This window comes from Aristolochia californica, unplaced genomic scaffold, assembly GCF_029961685.1.
Source record: "Aristolochia californica isolate CCGP_79_NKW_82.1479 unplaced genomic scaffold, dmAriCali1.0.hap1 SCAF_12, whole genome shotgun sequence".
NCBI lineage: Eukaryota > Viridiplantae > Streptophyta > Magnoliopsida > Piperales > Aristolochiaceae > Aristolochia > Aristolochia californica.
Genome location: NW_027181793.1, coordinates 20,987,475 through 21,010,888, shown reverse-complemented (window position 1 = coordinate 21,010,888; position 23,414 = coordinate 20,987,475). Strand labels below are relative to the sequence as shown.

At 40.0% G+C, this 23,414-nt stretch overlaps 1 protein-coding gene across 3 annotated transcripts in view; it reads left to right on the top strand.

The window, feature by feature from the left end:
- The first annotated feature begins 1,852 nt into the window (after positions 1–1,852).
- Positions 1,853–23,414, top strand: part of LOC137946159 (DNA-directed RNA polymerase I subunit 2) — a 65,487-nt gene continuing 43,925 nt past the window's right edge. For 2 of the 3 annotated variants that reach the window (XR_011111046.1, XM_068792368.1), the window contains exons 1-13: positions 1,853–2,088; positions 2,528–2,716; positions 2,829–2,911; positions 3,032–3,151; positions 3,994–4,070; positions 7,169–7,232; positions 7,574–7,644; positions 8,694–8,771; positions 8,872–8,917; positions 20,523–20,703; positions 20,783–20,835; positions 20,920–20,993; positions 21,083–21,200. Coding sequence is in view for 2 of the 3 variants with exons in the window: in XM_068792368.1 (XP_068648469.1) it covers positions 2,548–2,716; positions 2,829–2,911; positions 3,032–3,151; positions 3,994–4,070; positions 7,169–7,232; positions 7,574–7,644; positions 8,694–8,771; positions 8,872–8,917; positions 20,523–20,703; positions 20,783–20,835; positions 20,920–20,993; positions 21,083–21,200 (1,134 nt within the window). In the remaining variant the exon portion in view is untranslated. The remainder of the gene's footprint in view (positions 2,089–2,527; positions 2,717–2,828; positions 2,912–3,031; positions 3,152–3,993; positions 4,071–7,168; positions 7,233–7,573; positions 7,645–8,693; positions 8,772–8,871; positions 8,918–20,522; positions 20,704–20,782; positions 20,836–20,919; positions 20,994–21,082; positions 21,201–23,414) is intronic. The other variant, XM_068792369.1, reaches the window with a different exon arrangement.

Sequence of the window (23,414 nt, the reverse complement as noted above, 5' to 3'; positions counted from 1 at the left end):
AAAACATAAATGGGGTTTGACGAACAACACAACCATAGCCTGTTTGATGTAGTAAGATATCATGAGTTTCGACTTTCAGAGCACAATACAATTAAAAATTTACAAGTGCAACATTAGATTCAATGATTTTAGTTTAAAGGGTAGTAAAACATCGAAGAAAACAAAATAGCTAAACAAAGGATGAACAAAAATCTACATCCATTAATTGAGAAAACAATAACCGAGCAAAACATATATTTTGCAACACTATCATCAAACAAATGTTTGCAATAAAACCCAACCACCACAAATTGGAGCAAATAGATGCCAGTACAACCCGAATTATATTTTGTCTACCTTGTGATAATTAAAATCAATATGATAATTAAACACAATAAATTAGATTTAATTAACAAAAGCCCTAAAAAATCACCCTACTAAACCGGCTTTTGAAAATCGGATTTGGAAGGTGAGTAGGGCTTCAATTTTGAGAGAGGGGGTGGCGAGAGGGTAAAATGATAGAGTATTAAGAGAGGGGGCACTGAGAGGAAATGTTAGGCTTCGGCTTTGAGACAGGAGGCGACGAGAGGATGAATAAAGGGGAACGGAGAAACAGAGTGAGAGACGTGGCTGAGACGAAGTCTAGGTTGAGAGGAAGAGAGGGTGGCTGAGAGAGGGGCATAGAAGGCAAACCCGAGCGGCGGCGGGTAGCACAACAAGAGGGCGAGAGGAGAGAGAGAATGAAGAAAATAAGAAGGGCAACAAGGGTTCATGTGGCATGAGATGACATGGCACGATGATGATGTGTTAAAGTATTTAATGACGTGGCATCCTACATGGTGATAACGTGTCATTCGACTCACCGATTGCTAGTGTAATGTGATGTGATGGGATGACGTGGCGACACATAGTCGGTCAAAGCATGCGTGTCATTTTTTATCATACACATGTGCAGTTGAGTGGTCAAAATTGGGTATTTTTTCAAATAAGTTTAAAAGTTCATCAATTATCTAATCATGTTTAAAAAGTAAGGTAAAAACCTAAAAGACTCTATATTTATTTTGCTATCGTTTTTATTTTTTTCTTTCTTCTATCTTAGTCCTAACCATGGATTTACACCTCAAGAATGGGACCCAAACTCAACATCGCCCAATCCTGAGTTCGATGGGGCGAGTAGACAAGCCAAACCACCCTTGACTTTTCTATAGGGGTGACTCAGACAAAAAAAGAGTTTAATTTTTTTTTCAAAAAATCTATAAAGAAATAATAATAAAAAGGTTTATTATGGTATTTAATATGTTATATATAGTTAGCTAAATATAATAATTATTTGTGATTCATAAATTTAAGTATTTGTTTGGTTTTATAAAGTAGGGTTTTATGACTCAGGATCGAGACCTTTTAATTTATATTAAATAATACATAACATATGGTGTGTAACTTTGTTTATTAGTCCTTTTAATTTTTTAGTGATAATATTACTAGTGTTGTTAGAACTGGGATCGGCCAATTCAACCCAATTGAACCCGAACCCGACCCCTGATCTGGTTCTTATTTAATCAGTTGGTTTGATTTGATTATTTGCTTACAATGAGACCTGGATTTTTTTTATTTTTATTTTTTGGACCGAAAGCCATAGTCAAACACATGCATGGAATGTCACACTAACCTACCAAAGCAGTGACTTGTGTCTAAATCTAATAAAATAAAATATGAATGTGGCATCCATGGTTCAATCAATGATCGAACCGAGCTAGACGTGAGACCAAAAAAAACTAGCCATCCCATGGCTTTAAATCCGGTTCGGTTTTACCAACATGGAATATTAGACTTCGGTCATTTGGCTCACCAATGGCATTCGGAAGCCCAAGAGACGAAACTTCGGCCGATTGACTGTGTGGGCTCGCTTCCACAGGGTTTAGGGTTTTTGAGTTAGTTACTTTGGACAGCCACGCTGTAGTCCTTTCGTCTCTCTCCTGCTGTTTCCCGCTCATCCAGCTCAGTCTCCCTGGTTCTCCCTCTCGGAAGCAAAGGGCTTAATTCAACTCTGCTGCCTTTCTCTGTGCTGTTATAGGAGTTTCACCCAAGTAATTATTCTCTTCATTTGCGGTGCGTTTCTACCTGTTTCCGGGGATAACAACATGTCCTCTTCCTTTTCTTTTCACTTTATCGATTTATTCCGATTATTTTTTATGTACCCTCCTGTGTTTTTCTGTCGTGTAATTAGTTCAAAAGAATGAAAATATGCTGCTGCCAGATCTCTTTTAGCCTCTTGTTTTTTTTTTTTTTTGTTTTTTCTCGTCGAAGTCGGCATCTTTAGCTGAAACGTTTTAGAATTAACTCTTACTCGCTTTTTTTTTTTTTGTTGTTGAATACTTGAGTTTCTGTTCGGAATTTACGTTGAATTGATTTTTCGTCCTGTTGTTCGAGCTTAAGCCTTGTAAATTCCATAAAGCTGGTACATTCAAGTATAAAGCTGGTACATTAAAAATGTTATCCTTCTTTCTTTCTTTGTCTTGCTAATATTGTGCATGTATGGTTCAAGCAGGTGTGAGGCTAGACTGAAAAATGGAAATGGATTCTGACTCGAATGTTTCCAATCTGGAGAAACTCCAGGAGCTTGTCAGGCCTCATATCGACTCTTTTGATTACTTCATCGATACCGGATTGGATACAATGCTGTTGTACATAAGACCTGTTCAAATCATTGAGCCTTCTGGTGGAATTAAACTTCGAGATATCCTTTGCTCTAACTAGGCGGATATTCTTTTCCTTATTCTGTTTTTCTTATTTCTTAACATTGTTATATTGGTCATTTCTATGTTAATTCTTGACTCATGTGCCTGCACTTTGGTTTGAGAAAGCCATTCTACAGTCTCCTGAAAAAGTAGACGGCCACAAAAGCATGCATCGACCCTTACTACCAAACGAGGTTGATGTCTACTTATATCTCATTGGCATTAGCCTAGTTGTCTGACATTCCTTTTCTTATTCTTTAGTTGTTTATGAGACTCTGTTATATATTGACGAACTATTGTATTAAAAATATCAGTGCAGGCAAGCTGGACTGACCTATCACGGCAAACTTTTTATCCATGTATGTTTCCAATACAACGATGGTGCAGTTGTACGAGAAACTTTCAATTTTGGTAATCTCCCTATTATGTTGAAGGTTAGTTCAGTGCGATCTTCCTATACTTCTAATTGAAGGAATACAATTGGATCAGCTACCAGATGCCTTAGTTTAATTCACCAAAATATCCTTCCAATAACATTACCGATTTGTGGAATCTGTTTATGAAATGCAGAATAATGATATTGTTATGTTGCTGTTATTGTCTTTGAGATGTCAGTTGCATATTGCAGTTATTTGGCTGCTTCCATATTTGCTAGTGGAGTATGTATATTATGCTGAACACAATATTAAGAATGTTTTGGTTTCATTCCCTTGCAGCCGTTAGTGGATGCCTATTCATAGTTCTTATAGAGATACTATTTAGTTATCTTGTTTAATTTAGATGATCTTACCTAACTTTCCTTCTCAAAATGCTATTGAATGACAAATATGCTTGATATTCTGCTATCTTAGATGCTATTTAACTTTAGAGGGAAAGGAGGCTGGACTCATGTCCAGCCAAGGTTGGCTTCCCCCAACTTTTTCTTTCTTAAAAAATTTGCTCTATCTACCAGAATGCCATATACTTCATTGTATTATAACAATCAATTTTATCATTTATAAATTAAGAACAATAATAAACAATCTCAAAATGACATCAACATGAATGCATAGGATAATAAATAATTGTAGAAATAAAAGAAATCAATTTTTGAGTCAGTCAATTCAAACTTAATGGTAAAAATGAAAATTGGGTGCACCTAAGCTTATATGGACTTAGGTGTATTCTCGTTTTTTCCTTAAATTTGTCATATGCTTCGTATTTGAGTGTTATCTTTCCTGTCATTTTCTATTTCATTGTGCCTATAATTATTAAACAATTTGTTTCCCATTTCCAGTCCAAACTCTGCCATTTAAGGGGGGCTGATTCTCAGAAACTTGTTGCTCACAAAGAGGAAGCGATGGAAATGGGTGGGTGAGTATAATCTTCATATATATTATAATATAAGTCAAGTGTACATTTTATTTTAGTTTCTAAATTAGACTTCTACTTGGTTTTCTGTCTGCGTGTGTTCAAATGATGCCAAATTTCTTACTCTCGTTCTAAAAGTAGTTTAAAAAGTTGTTTTCTTCTTCTTCTTCTTGTATGTATGGTTCATATCTTCCTCAAAGTATTCATCTACTTGTTGATTGGTTTTCTATTTGACTTTGATTCATGGCATTCTTTTATTTCATGTGGCCCCATCTTGACATGCCTAATGTACAGGCATCTTACTTGCTGTCTTTTTGAGCAAAGATATAACACCTTAAGATATAAAATATTTTAACTCGCTGTTAAATGGCTTTTTAGTGGCCTTTAGGTCTTATTTTTTGGGTTTGTACAAGGTATGCTCGTGAGCAAACTAGAACCCAAAATCATCTGAATCTAATGCGTTTATACCCTCCATCAATGGTAATTAATGTTCTAGTTGGTTAAAATCGTCTATATGAACTATTGGGAAAAATTCCATGTTACCTTTCCTTTATTTCTATGGCTTAGCATGAGAACCTGGACTAAGCGTCTTAACTTTACACTTCACCTTTTGAATTCAATGCTCTTCCTCATGGTATGAGAGAAGTTTTGTTAAGCTTCCACTGATTGTGGGGCTTCCAACTTTCCAATATGTGTTAGGGGTCACAACATCAACTAATGAGAAATTTGCATGTTGGTTGTGAAATGTTTATAACTTACGGCAAGAATCTGGGTCGGGCCTCTCTGCTTCAAATTTGTTTGAGCTCTTGAGTTGGTTGGCATTTCTTCAGCAGTGTTTATGACTATTTAGATTGGTTTGTCTTTTTTCCGAAAAGGAAGAGAAATTCCAGGAAAACATAGAAAATTTAAGAAAGGAAAAATCTCCAAATCCTAGTGTTATTACTTTGCATAGTTGAGTTATTGTGTGTGGGAAAAGAAGGGTTGAAGTGGGAAGCCAATTGAATACTTCAATTCTTATGGAATGACAGATGACTCTAGGAATGATGCAACTCAGGAAGTTGCTGATGATTTCTTGAACTCATGTTCAGATTTTGAACCCTGAGGTCAAGGTTCGTTTTGAGGACAGGGTCTGTCTGTAATGGTGAATAATACTTGGAACTAAAGGGGAGGGTAGTTAAGTCATTTTCTTATTAGTTGTAAGTTTTCCCTAAGAGTATAGCGAGAATGAGAAAAAATGCAGTAGGCGTAAAAGAGTTTTACTGCAAAACCACTCCCAATTTTCTTGGAGATCACTTTGCTATAGGGCTCAGTTATCCAGTTTTCCTACCAATTTCTCAATTGAATATCCCAAAAATTTAAAAGAGCTAAATTTCATTTTTTTTTTAAGTGAGAGATTTTATTAGGGCAAGAAGAGCGAGGGTAGGGACACCATAAGAAAAGGAGCCTCAAGCCAAAAACAACAAGCAACAAACAAAAGGAAACATACAGAGTTCAAATTTAAGCTACACTCTTAAGGGGGAAGGCTATCAAAGAGAGAGAGTTCGGAGAGGTGCACTCTTTTTTTCACTAATGGAAAAAAAAGGCGGAATATTTTTTAGGAAGATGCTCAAGTTGTTAATTGGATGATTAACACCACCAAAGGGGTAATGTGGATTAGTGTTTTTAGTTGAATACATCTATAAAGATTGTAGGAACTCTTAGGAGGTTGTAGCATACAAGGAGTCATACTGACTGATGTTAAAAACATTTTGAAAAATATCAACAACATAACTGTTATAATCATGGTGCTAGGGATGGCAGCGGGCCCTCACCTGAGGTGAGGATGGATTCCAAAACCTGATGGGTTGTGAGAAATTTAAAGATATGTTGAAATTGTTTGTTTGAAAATTTCCTGAGCTGTAAAAAACCTGTCATAGGTCGGTTCGAGGATGGTGTTAATCCCCAAAACCCTACCTGACCCATCCCGACCAGACCCGACTGGACTCGATCTGACCTGACCTGATATATATATTGTTTTTTGAAGAAGACCTGACTGATATGTATGCATATATTTGATAAATTTATAAAAATACTATTATACAATATGATATTATATAATTTTTTTAACATTTACAACCGGTAGGGGCTGGAACCTGCAGGTTTTGCTGGGTAGGGTAGGGAGACGTGTTTGTGGGGCTGGGACAGGGTTGAAATATCAACCTCGTTGCTAGTTTTTTGTGGGGATAGGGTTGTGGGGGCGGGGTTGGGTTTCCCAAAATGCGACCTGACACTTTCTATTGCCATTTATACGTGGTATCTTGACTGCCAAATGTTGTAATTTATTTGAAAAATAAAACTGGTTATATGTCATGATGACAAGACTTGGAGTTCATAATTGTAAGAGGAGGTATGTTTTCTATAGTTGGGTCATACCAGCTTCTAGTTTGGATGGTATTAACTTAATTTTGGTGGCTGCTCAAGAGAACTTCTTGGTTTGCTAGAGGTGGAGGCATCTTTTTGTTTTAGTTTGCCTTTTTTTTTTTTTTGGAAAGAGTTTTAGTTTGCCTTTTGAGCACTCTACTTCCATGCTTGAGGTTGCTTTACCTTTAATCCCACTTATTTCATTGAGGCTAATTGTATGATTCTTCTTCAAAGAAAGCTTTGCAAGTAGCTCTCATTCCCTTTTTTTGGATGGGGACTCAGTTTTATCATTATTTAGCTGAATGGTGGCTCTTTCCCTCCTTGGTTGACTCTTTATTTCGTTGATGAGCTTATTCCATCAGTGTAATCCTCAATTTCTTGGAACGACATAGGACGACATCTCAATACATGCTTATTGTAGATATCCTTACAAGAAGCAGGGATTCTAGGCAATTTTTTGGTGTGGAAAATTGTCACTCCTTATAGTAGCTTTGTGTTTTGATTGTGTCTCTTAGTTTCTTGTTGCATAGCTCGGGCTAGGTTTGATCAGTCTCTTGTGTTTCATCTGTCCTTCTTAATAAATGTTTGCTATTTTCAGAATTTTTTTAATACATAGGTGAAGCAATCTTATGAGTTGTTTTTTTCTTTAGCTTGCAAAAACTGAGGAAATATTGAATCTTTCTATCTTTATTCTTTGCCAGATATTTCATTTGTGGCGGGTTGGAGCGGCTTGTTCGAATTTTGATCATGCCCAAGCGAAATTATGTGAGCCATATTCTTCATTTTCTTCTCTTTCTTGCAAACGAAAAATTTATCTCTCCTCTCAGTTCTCAAAAATAATTTTTTTTGTTCTTTCTCTAAGAATAATTTTTTCTTTTCTTTTTTCCTTTTTTTATGTGTGCGTTGGGGTACAATCAAACACAAATTTAGTTTTATGTTAGATTTGTAACTGATGCATTCATTTAGGGTTGAAGAGTCACAGTGGATTCTAATAAAAAAAAAGGGGTTGAATGGTGAAAAAAATTAGCTGTCTACTGGAAGTCAGACATTATTTTCTCTTTTTTGCACATACACTGTGTGTCTGAAGAGTTCTTTTGCTGCTTCAGCCTATGGCTGTGATACGAAGTGGTTTCAAAAATCGACATGACGGATTCACTGATAAGGGCATTATTATAAGGTGCGTCACTTTGTTTTATTTTTAAGATGTGGTCAAGATTTATGCATTATAATTTTTGATAATGATGAGAGTATCGTTGAAGATAATAGAATTAGCGTGAACTAATAATCACCTAAAAAATTACAACAACCTGATATGACAAATAAACATCAAAAGGAAAAATGTCAGCCAGAATAATTAGTTCAGGAAGTTGAACTCCTTGTCTTGCTAATATATCGGCCACTGAATTTGCATTGAGCAATGTGAGAGACCATTGAGTCTCCATATGCTAACAACAATCCACAATCTCATTATATAAATGAAGAAATCTCCATGGAGGAGACCTCCCTGAGTGAATGCATGAAATTACCATTGATGAATCACCTTCAATCGCTAAGGGCCCCTAGAAACTTTCTCAATAGGTCCTTACTCTACATAAAAAGCCCTGGTTGCCTCAGACGAAGAACAATGCCCCAGTGGTGCAGATTGTACCTGCATGACCTGACCTAATGGGGCCTAGATTTCCTCTTGAGCTCCCATCAAAATTCAATTTCAATCAACCCTTAGGAGGAGGCATCAAAGAGATAATAGTGGGAATATGTGAGTCAGAGGAAAGCAGCTATGTCCCTCCAATGCAATCTTTGGACAGAATTCACGAGAAGTTGAAGAGCTGAAAATTTTACTCCCCCTAAAATGCTTGTAATGAATAATTTTTCTCAATCACTCGCCCCATGTTCTGTGCTAGTCAAACAGTTGTTCCTTTCTCTATCTGGATTTATTAAATTTTTGTATACGGTGTTTGAGCAAAGAAATTATGAAGAATCTTGTTTGGTGATATAAAAACATTTAGTATGGATTCTTCCTTTACTTTGGGCAAAGGAATTATGAAGAATCTTGTTTGGTGATGTAAAAACATTAGTATGGATTCTTCCTTTACTTTGGGTTTGGTTTACATATAGGAGGATACTGAAATATGATAGTTACAACTGGTAACTTTTTTTTTTTTTTTTTTGAAAAATCAGAGAATTGACACTATTCTCATACTGTTCTTATGTGCTATTGTTTTTCAGATGTGTGAGAGAGGATCAATCTTCTGTGACTCTGAGGTTGTATTACCTTCAGAATGGGAGTGCAAGGCTGGGCTTTTCGTAAGCAGTGCTATTCATCTATATATTCATTGGATATAGGGAGCTACTTTTCTTGAAATTGTGGATTACGTTGACATGCTCTCGTTACAATTTTATGTAGGATAAAGGCAAGAGAATATCTCCTTCCCATTGGTGTTGTTTTGAAGGTGATTATGTCTATCATCTTACTCACTTCACATTGCATACTTTCTTAGGCCTGTTGGAAAATAAACTAGTCCATTTGGTACCCATAATAAGATTCACTCTGTTCTCCTGTTGAGTTCATCAATCTGCTTTTTGCTCCCATTGACATGTGATTGATAACACGAACCTTTCTAAAAATACAAATTACATAGCTCATCGAATCTTTTTAGCAGTTAGTACACCTACATTGCCTCTGGGTTTTTGAATTTGTACATAAACGCAGAAAAAGAAAAATTGTCCTTTACATAAATGCATAAAAAGAAAAATTGTCCTAAGTAAATTGGGTATTGGCAGACAAAATACTCTTCATTATACAAAAGAACAACAGAACAATCATCCACCGGATTTAATAATTCTTAATAGGTGCATATTCATTCTTTTCTATTCACTTTTATGTACACATGGTGTGTGTGGTCCATGTGTACGGTCTGGTTGTTTGATTTGTTGATACAGATACTAACCAGTGGTAAGTCATTAACGACCTGGAATGTTTGTTAACGGCCAATCTCTGGTGGAAGGTTCTTTATATTATGGCACTTTGTTGCTTAAAAAACAAGAGACACTGTGGGGGGAATGGCAGGAAGCTAACTTGAACATCAATCTAGGAGAGATGATGGGAGTGGGTGTACATTTTGGTCATGGTACTAAGAAATGATATCTTATGTCACCTAAAGAAATCTCAAAATGACACTTTAAGTCTGTGTGAAGCAGGATTATCAGTTACATTGGATTCCCTTCTAAAAGCTTGGCAGGAGACACATTCTATGTCCATGGTGTAAAGGGATCTTTTTTTTTTGTGCATGTGTGTGACCGCTATTGAAAATTTTGTGCTTATTATAGGAATAGTTTGGTGTGCATGTCTTCTGTATATGGCCACATTTTTCTTGAAACAGTGTATCACATTTCAGTGATTTTTATGCATCTTTGCAGGTTCTGTTTTCTATAATTTGACTTTTTTTACTCTCTTCTTTTTCATTTTTTTAATTTACAATAATTACAATAAACTTTAAAGGGAGTGAAAATCGAACTTGTAAAGAGATTTGCAAAAAAATAAAATAAAAATTGTAAAGATTTTTATTCCTCTTCCAAGGTTGTCTTTCCTTTTCAATTTTTGGTATTTCTTATTTTTTCTATCCAATTCTCTGTTTTTGTCTTCGTCTCTCTCTCTCTCTGTCTGTCTTTCTCTCCCTTTATCTTTTATTTTTTTATCATATGCCATGATTACTTGAAAATAATAAAGTAAGAACAAGCAGTTCTATTTTTTTTGTTTTTTGTTTTTTTGAAATGTTGATATTTTATTTCAAAGAAAGAGAAGATACATCAAGAGAGACCTCCCCTAACAACAAGAGATTGAAGGGGGGGGGGGGGTAATTTAGCGCACAAATCAACAACCGAATTGGCTGATCTAAGTACATGAGACCAAGTACAAGAAATGGTTGATTCAATATCCAAAATATCAAGAAAAAACTTCCAATGACGCCATGGGGGAAGGATGAGTGGAGCACCATCCGATGACAATCTTGGAGTCTCCCTCCACAATAAGGGGATCACTGAAGCGGTTCTGAAAAATTCGCTAGTAGTGACGGACACAGGAGAGCTCAGCAGTGGTCGAGTTAGCAATTCTGAGAGGGCTAGACTAAGAGAGGATGGCAGTGCTACCTGGATAAAAAATCACCCCACCAAACCTAGCCAAACCCGAGTTCCCAAAGGCGCTACCATCAATGTTTAGCTTATAATATCTGGAGGGAGGAGGCTCCCAAACATCAACTCGGCGGGGGGTAGTGGGGCCAGACATCTGAGCGATAATCTTTTAATTGGTGTGGACCGGGGCACAAGAGAGGCAGACAAACACTTTCTTGGTGCGAATCCAGGTAGATATGAGCCCAGTGGCGGTGGAGGAAACTTTAGTAGCAGAGCGGAAAGTATAGTCAAACCGTCTGGAATTCATTTCCTCCCAGAGGCACTAAGGAACGAAAGCAATGCAGGCAGCCAGTAGAAGCTTGCCAGGTTGGGCAGATGGGTTCCAGAAGAGAAACGACACTTGGTACTCAGGTCAAACAGGATGCAGAAGCTGAGTCCAATGCTGTCAATTATGTAGGTCTAGACCTTTCAGGCGAAGTCACAGTGGAGGAAGAGGTGATTCATAGTTTCAGCCGCTGTCCCACAGAAGGGGCAGAGAGAATCGGGAGTGGTGTTGCCACGCCTACTAAGGTTGTTTGTAGTAATGATCTTGTTGCGGCAAACACTCCAAAGGCAAAACTTCACCTTGGGCGATGTCGAGAGGTGCTAGACAAGAGTAGCCGAATGTGGGGCGGGAGGCCGGGTCCTTCCCATAAGATGATAGTAGACTGAGGAGACCGAGAATCGCCCGTTGACATCAGGGAGCCAAATCATCCGGTCAGTCGTCTGAGGGCGAACCATAACACTATCGAGACTATCAATCAAGCCACAAACAGAAATGACTTCCTCATCAGTAAGGCCGCGTCTAAGGTAGAGATTCTATGAGCCATTCCACCAATCGTTAGAGACAGATAAGTCGTGGTTGGTGGTGAGCTGAAGTAGTGGTGGGTAAGACGAGGCAAGAGAGCTATCACCTGACCACCAATCCATCCAAAAACGTAGACTGGAGCCATCTCCAACAAAGAACCGAATGGCAGTGCATGCGGAAAGAGGAGAACAAATGAAACATGGCCTTCTAGATGGGGGAGAGATGACGACAATTGCCGCAAGTGATCCATTTATCACCAAGACATTGAAGCTTGAAGGCAACCATTGGCTTCCACGAAGCCCCCGAGGAAGAGTTGAGATTCTAAAACCACTTGAGCAATAGAGCATGTCCCATTTCCTTGGTGTGTCTGATTCCGAGCCCACCCAAAGATTTTGACTTACACACTTCATCCCAACTGACAAGGTGATAGTGAAACTCATTCCCAGTGCCACGCCATAGAAAACGTCTCTTGATCATGTTAATGCGTCGGCTAATAGAGGCAGGGCAAGCCAGAAAAGAGAGGAAGTAGTTGGGAATACCTGCAAGGCATGAGTTTAAGAGAATCAATCTACCAACCTTGGAGAGCATCCTATCTTTCCAAGAGGAGAGGCGTCACTCAAGCCGCTCTATCACAAGAGCCTAAATACCCATTAGGGGTCTGCTGTCAGTAAGAGGAAGACCCAGGTAGTATGTGGGAGCAATCGCAATGGGACATCCTAGAGTCTCTGCCATAATCTCAAGCAAAGGGGGATCGATGTGATAACGCATGATGGTTGGCTTTTCGTAGTTAATTTTTGACTAGAAGTGATCTCAAAAAGGCCAAGAAGGGCCTTAATGTTGCGGACCTGGTCAAGTGTACCGATGCCGATGTCAAAGCAAATGGTGTCATCCACAAACTGGAGTAGAGGGATGTCAAAGCAACTCTGTTCGGAGACGGCCTCTAACCAACCAATGCTGTGGGCAGAGTAGAACATAGAGGATAGGTACTTAACAATGATGTCGAAAAGGAGTGGGGAGAGGGTGTCTCTTGACGAATGCCTCAAGTGCCTTGGAAGAAGCCACACACCATGCCATTGAGGAGCAAGGAGTAAGAAGTTGAAGAGATACAACTATGGGTCCAAAACCTCCATTTGTCTCCGAAGCCCATACCTTGCATAATGTTGTCCAGGAGGGACCAACTAACTTAGTTGAAAGCCTTCTCAAGGTCCAACTTAAGGACACACCGCGGTTGACCGCGGTTGACCCATCTTGGCAAAATGATCCACAATTTCATGTGTGGTCATAGCTGAGTCAAGTATGTCACGACATTTGATAAAAGCACTCTGGCCCCAGTGGATGATGGTAGGTAGAACAACCTTGAGACGACGAGCCAGGATGCAGGCGATGATGTTGGAGGGACTTGAAATGAGATTGATCGACTGATAATCCCGAGGTCACTCCACACTAGTTTTCTTGGGGATCAGAGCAATAAGAGAAGCACCCATACTCTTAAAGGTGATTCCATGATCATAGAAGCTTCGGACCATGGAAATGATGTCTGACCTCACAACGGGCCAGCAAGCCTTGTAGAATTCCCTGTTGAATCCGTAAGGCCCCGGGGGAGTCCCAGTACAACATCCTACCTCCAAGTCGAAGAAATAACGCTCAATGAAACTCGCTAGAATTGGGGAAATCGTGGAGAAGTGAAGGCTAGGGAGCCTGGGCCTGTGGTGGTGCTCCTCTCTGTAAAGATCTGCAAAAAAACTGAGAAAAACATCAGTAATGGAGGTCCTATCCAAGGTAACCTTGTTGTCAATAGACAAGGAGGTGACCCGGTTAGTTCTCTTGCGGGCCAAGGTGATAGCATGAAAGAACTTTGTGTTAGCATCCCCCTCGGCCAACCACTTAAAGCGGAGTTTTTGCTTCCACTGAACCCTTTTAGAATGTAGAATAGATTGAAAATTGCATTGAAGAGAGATGCGGGTAGAAAACTCAGCATGTGTTAGACATCTTTGCTCCTCAACTATATCAACGGCAGCAATCTGAGATTGGAGAGGATTTTCTGAGAGGAGGCAGCAAGGTGATGCTCCGAGGACCATGATTTGAGCTTTACTTTGAGACGCTTCAACATGCAGGGGAGAGACCAGCCATCATAATTAAGGTCCCCAAAGGTTTCCCACCATGAGGCGACGTTGCCGGAAAATTGCTTGTCCAACAGCCAAGAATTATCAAACCTGAAGGGGGCATGACCCCATTTATCAAGTTTGGTATCAATCTGAATAGGCTAGTGGTCGGAGCCAGCACGGCTCAAAACCGACCCATTGGTGTTGCCGTAAAGTCTGAGCCAGTCACCAGTGGCAAGGAACTGATCAAGCTTGGAAAGGATGGGAGGCCTTTGACCATTGGATCAAGTATACGTCTTGCCAGAGAGGTTGATTTCTTCCAATTCAAAACTGCTGATAAAGTCAGCAAATTGCCTCATGGTTGAGGTAGTCAGGGAGGTAGGGGGAGACTTCTCATTTCAAAAATGGGTTGCATTGAAATCCCCAACAAGGAGCCAAGGAATAGGCCAAAGAGGCAGAAGGCCAGAAATCTCGTCCCAAAAAGAGTGACAATCCCGGTATCTGGTAGGGCCATAAATGCCGGCAAACCCCCAAGTGAAACTAGTGCATCTGTCACGCAACTTGGCTCTAATAGAGAAAGAGCTGGTCACGTGATCTAAGACTTCAACTGCAGAGGAGTTCTAGAGAAGAAAGAGGCCACCAAAAAACCCAGTAGCATTGATAGCAAGCCGTTCCAAATTATTACAACCCCAGAGGTCATACATAATGGAATTGGAAGGGTTCTGACATTTAGATTCTTGAAGGATTACAATAGATGGGTTACTTCTGGAAAGAAGATTCCGAACAGTAGCACGCATTCTAGAGGATCCAATCCCATGAACATTCCAAGAAAGAATAACCATTTCTTGACTTCTCTGCAAACTACTGATGTGGTCTTGCCACCCAAAGTGTTATCACTGTAAGCCAAGAACAAGCAGTTAATATTGTAAAAATAGTTAAGAAAATTTCTCTGACTTTTGAGATACTAGTTTGATAATTCAAAGGAAAATTTTATAAATCCTTGCAAATATTATTTAAATTTATCAGGAAAGTATACCTACCGGAGACGCTCGCCATAATGGCTCGAGTATACCTACCGGAGATGCTCGGACAGATCCAGTGCTGGAAGGAGATGCGCGCCGTAATTCTGGACATCGGAGAGAAGCATTCTACATATATCAAGCCGACGACGGGGAAAATAAATCTTTCTCCCATCAACGATTCTCGAAATTTCCCCCCGTTAACCCAATCCACTCAGAACCGTCAAGTGGTCGGACGCCACAATGGAGGGAACAGATCTTGAAGTTGCGAAGGCATTCGTCGATCCAAACTCACGCTGGAGCGAGAAGTTTTTCCAAAAGCTCTGTTTCGGGGGAAATTTCGTGTGGATAGAGGTATCTTTCGAGGACCTCTGCATACTGTGTCCACCAGAACGTCGCCGGACGCGAGGAAGAAGAAGCACGACCTCAGACTCAGCCTATCAGAGCCCTGAACGAGTCAACTCAGGAGACATGAGTCCTAGTATCTCGCACTCAGGTGAGTCATCCCCAATCCCGAGTCCTGACTCAATTCTAAATTCAAAAAATCTCTCAGCAAGGAGTTATCCCGGGATTTCCCCTATCCCGAGACCAATTGACTATGAGTCAAAAATTTCAAATTTAATTCCGTCTCCCTCATCTGGGAAGACGGGATACGGGCCAGTAACCCCTCTACCGAGAACCATTGACGGTGCGTCAGAGGGTGCCCTCCCGAGGAATACTGATGGCATGCCTTGGAAAGCAGCCTACCCACTCCTTGAGTGCGCAGGGTACGCAGAACGAGTTTCAGCCCGTCCCTCATTCTCTTGAACAGTGCTCTGATTATGGCTGTTCTTTTCATACCGGCAGTGGTATGGCTGATTTTGAAAATTCCGGAAATTTCCTCTCTTTTCTCCACCTCTTTTCTCTCACCCTCCCCCAAACCCGTCAAAGATCTGCCACCTGATTCCCATTTCCAGAAATACCCTTCCCCCCAGAAAGGCCATGCCAATGGCCCTGACACGCAGTATGTTGAACTCGATGGGTACAAGCAGGGTAGTCAATCCCGGATTACAGAAAACCGAAAAGACTCTAATATCAGTCTTGAAGATAGCTCCTCAAGTCAAACAAAGGACCCAAATACTCTCTCGGGAACTGAGCCTGATATGGACTTTGAATCTAGAAGAATAGAGAGGCTGATGGAATCCACCCAAACTCTGAATACTCACATGGAGGCCGCCAATTTGAACTTTTCCAACTCAATTCCAGAAATACCCTCCACTCCACCCTCTCCACCTATCCTGACCAAAAACAGAAGAAGAAGAAGACAAGTGGAAACCGCCCTACAGAGGAGGCAATCTAACAGACTGACTAAGAAGATGAGCATGGTTAAAACATCTCCCACTCTAAATGATAGATCTGCTCGTTTGGTGAAGGCCCTCCAAGTTCAAAGTCATAAATATGACGATGAAACATGGCAAAATATGATGAGATTGGCAAGCATATAGGGGTTGTTTACAAGGGTCAGTTACCGGGAGACAATCACATCAGGAGTACAAAACCGAGATAGTAAATGATTTTGCTCTCTTGGAATGTCAGAGGTATTGGCGCCGCCCGGAAGCGCGACATATCAAGCTTCCTCGATCAATTCAAGGCTTCTATAATAATCCTCCAAGAAACCAAATGCCAAGAAATGACTGATGCCATCGCAAAAGAGCTCTGGTCGTGTCCCTTAATTAAGTGGGAAGCTGTGGATGCTATTGTTTACTCAGGAGGTATTCTTCTAGCATGGGACTCGACTCTCTTTGACTCTATCAACATCATTAAGGGGCAGTATTCACTGGGTATTCAATTTTGTGATCTCTCCTCCGGGAAATTCTGGTGTGTGGGAGGAGTATATGGTCCGACCAAATATAGAGATCGGAACTCTTTTTGGGAGGAACTTAATACTCCTAAGCAGAATTGGAATCTCCTGGGGATCTTTGCAGGAGATTTCAACGATATCAGATATTGTCATGAAAAAAACCTCTGATAGTTCGAATTTCGGCCCCTATGCGAGGCTTCTCTGATTTTATTGGGGGGTGTGCGCTGGATGAGATTCCCCGATCTGGGAAGAACTGCACGTGGTCAAATGGACAACAACAACCAATTCTATCAAAACTAGACCGATTCTTGGCCTGTCATGACTGGATGCAGATGTTTGAGAACGTCACAGGTAGAGTCCTCAATAAGGTGGGATCTGATCATTGGCCTATTATGCTGACTACCACATTTGAAAAATGGGGACCCTCGCCTTTCTGATTTGAAAACGCTTGGCTAATGGAGGAAAATTTTGAAAAGCTTCTCAATGATTGGTGGGATGCAGGGCCAAACCTTGGTAGAAGGGAGTGGGCGTTCCCTCTAAAGTTGTGGTACTTAAAAGAGAAAATTAAAGAGTGGGCCAAGAGTAGACATACTTCTCTGTTAGCTGAGAAAGGATCTCTTATCTCTCAGATTGAGGTACTAGACTAGGTGGAGGAACAGAGACACTTAAATTCTGATGAAGTCTCACACCGAAGCTCTTTAAACAATAAGCTAAAAACTATCCTGCACCAAGAGAGGATCCGGTGGAAGCAACGTGCTAGGTTTAGATGGTTAAAGGAGGGAGATGCAAATACAAAGTTTTTTCATGTCATTGCCTCGGCAAAAAGGAGATCCAACCGAATTACCTCAGTATGCATCAACAATGAGGTAACATCGTGTCAGACCTCAATTACTAACGAGTTGGTTCAGTTTTTTATAGGTTTATATTCAGAGGAGTGTACCATCAGGCTGAGGTTTCAGCACATCAATTTCTCCCGAATCTCCACAACAGCCGCCTCACTTCTTGAGTCCCCTTTCTCGTCTGAAGAAATTGAGCAGGCAGTCTTGGGCATGGAAAGCGACAAAGCCCCGGGTCCTGATGGATTTAACGGAGATTTTTTGAAAAAGTTTTGGCCCAAGATTAAGGAAGATATCAATGATATGATCGGAGGTTTTTACAGAAATGGCATAACATTCCGCAGCATCGGTGCATCTTTTATCACTCTGGTCCCAAAGAAAACAACTGTGGAAAAACCAGAAGATTTCCGCCCTATCAATTTGATTTCGAGTGCATACAAAATTATTGCAAGACTCCTAGCGCACCGTTTGAAGATTTTGCTTCCTCTTGTCATCGACAAAGGGCAGTGCGCTTTCCTCAAGGGAAGAGAAATTTTAGACTCCGCAATGGCTGCGCACGAGCTTATGGATCACTTCAAGTGTAACCAGGAGCCGAGAATTGCCCTCAAGATCGATCTCGAAAAAGCCTTTGACCGCGTTAACTGGACCCTGCTGGATGAAATAATGGGAAAAATGGGATTTGGAGAGAAATGGCATTTTTGGATAAGAAGCTATGTGGGCTCAGCAACCTACTCCCTGATCTTCGATGGTTCGGTATGCTGTTATTTTAAAGGTACGAGGGGGATAAGACAAGGTGACCCTCTATCCCCACTTTTATTTAACATAGTAGCAGAATTTCTCTCAGCTATGTTCTATTCGACGGTTGACCTTGGATGGCTTTCCCCAACCAGCTCTCAGCAGGCCTTCAATATACCGATTTTGCAATATGCGGATGATACCATAATATTTGGCATCGGTGATATGGATACTGCTAGGAGGATAAAAGCAGTATTAGGGCTCTTTGAAATTGCATCAGGTCAGAAAGTTAACTGGAGGAAGACCTCTCTCTTAGGTTTTAATGTGAGCCCAGAAGACCTTGAAGAGATGGCAAATTTATTTGGATGCTCTATGGCTACACTTCCAGTGAAGTATTTTGGTCTTCCTCTGTTTCATGGGCGTATTTCCCAAAGTCTGTGGATCCCAGTGGTTGAAAAGATTGAATCCAGGTTAGCCAGTTGGAAGGGGCGTTTACTTAGTAAGACAGACAGACTAATTCTCCTTAAATCTTGTATTGCTGGCATCCCAAACTAGGCTCTATCTTTTATGCCTTGCCCATCCTCAGTTTGCAAAGCCATAGATAAAATGAAAAGAAGATTCCTATGTAGAGGATCAAGTGACTCTTTCAAATATCATTTGGTCAAATGGAATGAAGTCTGTTTACCTAAAAGATTGGGAGGATTAGGGATTTGAAAATCAAACGAAATGAACAAAGTCTTATTGCTTAAATGGATTTGGAAGTACAACACAAATTCCTTCAATTTTTGGAAGGATATGGTTCGCGTCAAGTTGGGCTGGAATATGCCATGGTGGATGGCTGGAGGAAACCGGAGAGAACTATCCTCAATATGGAGATCTATTTTTTTGCTTCTTCAGAATTTCTCATCAGCCTGTAGATTTTTTGTGGGTAATGGCAGATCTCTTAAATACTGGGATGACTGGTGGATAGGACAAGCACCTTTACGGAACTCTTTTAGCACTCTTTTCCTTCTTTCCACTCACAAGGAAATTACAATTGCAAATGCTTTTGAGGGAGGGAATGTGAACCTACACCCCCGAAGGGGTTTATCAGACATGGAGGCCATGGAAGCCAACAACCTTTTAGATGCTTTGAATCATGTCAAAATTTGGCCTTCCAATGAAGACAAACTCATTTGGTGGCCTGACAAAAGTGGGAAATTCTCAGTTGCTTCGGCATATGGATACATCAACGGTTGGGATCCGACGCAAAGGGAGCATGACATCAACTTCGTCTAGAATCTATGTGCCCCCCCTAAGGTAAAATTTTTCATGTGGAGTGCTTGTCAAAGTAAAATTCTCATGGTTGATGTGCTCAGAAGAAGAGGTCACCCATCCATAGATCCACTATGCCCTTTCTGCCACAATGAAGATGAATCCACCAGTCGTACTCTTCTTCAGTGCTAGTTCTCATGGACTGTGTGGACCTCTGTTTTAAGCAAATTGGAGATTCAATTTTGTATTGCTGTCGTCCTGATAAGCTTTTGCAAGTCGATCTTGGGATATCCCCTTCCTGGCCTCGATAAATTGATTATCTCAGCTTGTGCTAGCTTCATTCCATGGTGGCTTTGGAATGAACGGAATAGAAGGCGGTTTGATGCTAAAAGCGAATATGAGGCTAGAGTTGTTGACAGAGTGACAGGGCAAATATCAACCTGGTTATTGACAAAAAAACCCCTCTCCTCTTTCAAAGGCACTGACATTCGAGACAACTGGAGCAATTTGGCGAGGTTGCACATTGGAGCCAAAATCCCAGTTATGCAGGAATGGACCCCTCCGGAAACTGGCTACCTAAAACTGAACTTTGATGGATCTTCTCTTGGCAATCCTGGGATCGCGGGATTTGGGGGCGTCATTTCAGACTCAACTGGGAATCAATGTTTTTCCTATGCTGGTTCTTTAGGCATATCCGACTCAACGTCGGCGGAATTACATGGCCTTCTTAATGGACTGCGGGTGTTCAAAGACAAATGTAGTGGGCCTATTCACATTGAAGGAGACTCCAAGGTGGTGATTGGTTGGTGCCAACGCAATTCTTCTCCCCCATGGAGGCACTGGGACGTATTCCAGGAGATTTTGGATATTGTATCTTCCTTTTCTTGTATTTGGTCTCACATTCCGAGATCTGCTAATTCAGCAGCAGATGTGTTTGCCAAGGAGGGAGCTTTCCTGCAATCTCTCGTTGTAAAGGATTTGCTCCCTCTGCTTTTGTAGTTCTCTCTTCCTTCTTTTAAATAAAAATAGATCTTCATAAAAAAAAAAATTATCAGGAAAGTAAAAGAACTATCTGTGGAATCTTTTTTTTATGCTTCTTGACATTTCACCCACAATATTTTTTTTCTTGAAAATGGTTCCAGTCATGAGATTTTGCTCTTGTTTCTTCTATACGTTTCGATGTTTTTTTACAGTTTCTATCTGTTTCTGGGTTTTGTTTCTCATCATAGTCACTCAGTCTTTTACAGTCATTCACGAACCTGTCTATATTAAAGTAAAGTCTTTTGATGAACAGGCTCTTAAAGATACGAGTGACCGCGAAATTTTTCTTGCTTTGACCAGTTGCCATGCTGAGAAACATCAAAGGGGCAAGGGAGCCATGGGTAGTCAGCTTGTTGGTGAAAGGGCAAAGATAATTGTTGATGAAGTAAAAAAATTGTCTCTTCTCACTCACCAACAGTGTCTGAACCACATTGGTGAGCACCAGTTGAATAGCTACTTATTTAAATTATGTATGATGTTTTTTACTTAATGTCAGTCCACATTGGGTCTCAGGGAAGCATTTTCGCACTGTTATGGATGGACTGGAAACAGAGAGTCATTCTGTTGTAAGTTTAATGTTATTTGCCACTATTTTGGGTCGTTGTCTGAATTCCCCTTTATTTTGGAGATGAAATCCAGTTTATTTGTAGGTTGGCAAGGCTGTTTTGAGGGAGTATATATTGGTGCATCTTCGCGATCACCATGACAAGTTTAATTTGCTAACGTGAGCTGCTCTCTCTCTCTCTCTCTCTCTTTCTGGTGTGGGGTGCAAAAAACTCTTATGTATTGATGCATACTGTTGTTTTCCTCAAGTGTTATGCTGCAAAAGCTTTTTGCTACTGTGGACCAAAATTCTGTGCCCGATAATCCGGATACATTGCAGTATCAGGAGGTGCTATTGCCTGGACATCTGGTCACACTTTATCTCAAGGTGAGCTGTGAATATTTTGAAAATGATTCCAATTTCATTTTATTTTTCAATGCTTTTTTAACTTGCAAATTTTCTTGAGGAAGGGTGATTGATTGTTACTGTAGTTCATCACAAGGATGATTTATTTGATTACATATATTGTTAAGCTCATTAGTATCATTTTTTTCTATAAGGTTGTTGATGAAGATGTAAAATAGATGAAATAAGAAGGTAGGAGAGAAAGAGGAAGAGAAAGTGAGGAACAACAGCAAGAGAGGTTGCGTCGATCAGTCTCAAAAATCGAGACTGATCATTTTTAATCCTCACTTAAGTGAGTTTAGATAAAAGGACAAAGATGCCCTTGAGTACAAAAAACCCTATAACTCTCTCTGTAATTCAGATTCTAATACAAATTGAAACATTGACATATGAAATTCAAACTATCCTGCTGGTACAGTATGACACTTATATGACTAGGACAAAAGACCAAAATACCCCTGCCTATGTAATTTAATACTTGCCCTCGAGTTGGAGAGAAGATATCAAGTCTTCCCAGTTTGTTACAAAATCTCATGTTTTCTTTCCTCCCAAGAGATTTTGTAAACACATCTCCAAGTTGTTCTAAAGAATTCACATATGGAGTGACCACTTTTCCTTGCATCACAACATCTTTAGTAAAATAACAGTCAACCTCTATGTGTTTCATTCTTTCATGGAACATTGGGTTACTTCCTATAAAGATAGCTGCTTGATTATCACACTTCATAGTCATAGGTTCTGGTATAAAAAACCCAAATTCAATTCGAACGGACTTAACCCACACTTAAAGTTTGACGGCTGTGTGAACCATTACCCTTTATTCAGCCTCTGCATTAGATCTGGTCCTATAACTTGTTTCTTACTCTTTCAACTCACTTAGTTACTTCCAATTAAAGAACAATAACCAATAGTAGACCTCCTATACATTTTGCGCCTAACATTATCTACATTAGAGTAACCCAATATATCAATTTTGTCATTTTGTGTATATATTAGGCCTTTTCCAGAAGCATCTTTTAAATAAATTGAGATTCTATGAGCCACTTCTAAATGTTCCAACCTCGGGTTCTCCATAAACTGACTCACCACTCCCACTGCAAATGATATATCGGGCCTAGTGACTGTACCATAGATTAACTCCCCTACTAGGCATCTATTGGGTCTTATCCTTGACTATGGGATTATGAGAGTTATGAAAACCAGCATTTACTTCCATGGGTGTCTCCACTGGCTTAGCACCTGACATACCATATTCACTCAACCTATCAATAACATATTTTCTTTGAGAAAGAATTTTTTTTTTTACTCTGAGGTACTTTTTTTTTTTGAAATAGTGCTGAAATTCTTTTTGTTTACTCCGAGCTACTTTAATGCCACAAAAAATACTTAAGCTGTCCTTGATCTTTGGTTTGAAATTGTGTGGCTAAATATTGTTTTACTTTTTCAATCCCTTCTAAGTCACATCCAAAGTAGATAATGTCAACATACACAATTAAAATAATAATATCTGTCTTCCGCATAAGTACAAAAACCGAATGATCACAGTGACTTCAATAAAGTCCAAATCTTATCACAACATTGCTAAACTTATCAAACCAAACTCTTGGACTTTGTTTAAGCCCATAAATAGCTTTCTCTACCGGCATACTCTAGCTTTCTCCCCTTGAGCAACGTACACCAGAGGTTGCGTTCTTTACATCCAACTGAAAGAGTGGCCATCCCTGGTTTATTGCCACTGAAATCAAAATACGAATAGAAGTAAGTTGAGCAACATGTGAGAAAGTCGTCAAAACATTCACGGTGAATGTCTGTGTATAGCTCTTGGCTACTATCTGACCTTATATCGCTCAATAGTCCCATTTGTCGTATATATAATAGTGTAGACCCAATGGTACTTGACAATAGCTGCCCTAGAAGGTGGGTCACAAAGGCTCCATGTGCCTCTAGATACCAATGCACCCATTTTCTCATCCATTGCATGTTTCCACTCAGGCGAAGCCATAACATCCTGCACTAAACAAGGAATAGAAGACGAGGGCAGTGACATAGTTAAGGACTTGTATGAACCGGACAAGAAATCAAAACATGCATAATGAGAAATAGGATGAGAAGTACGCGACCTTGTACCTTTCTGAAGATTAATGGGAAAATAGATCCAAGTCCGATGAAACTGGACTTGTAGGCAAAGAGGAAGAT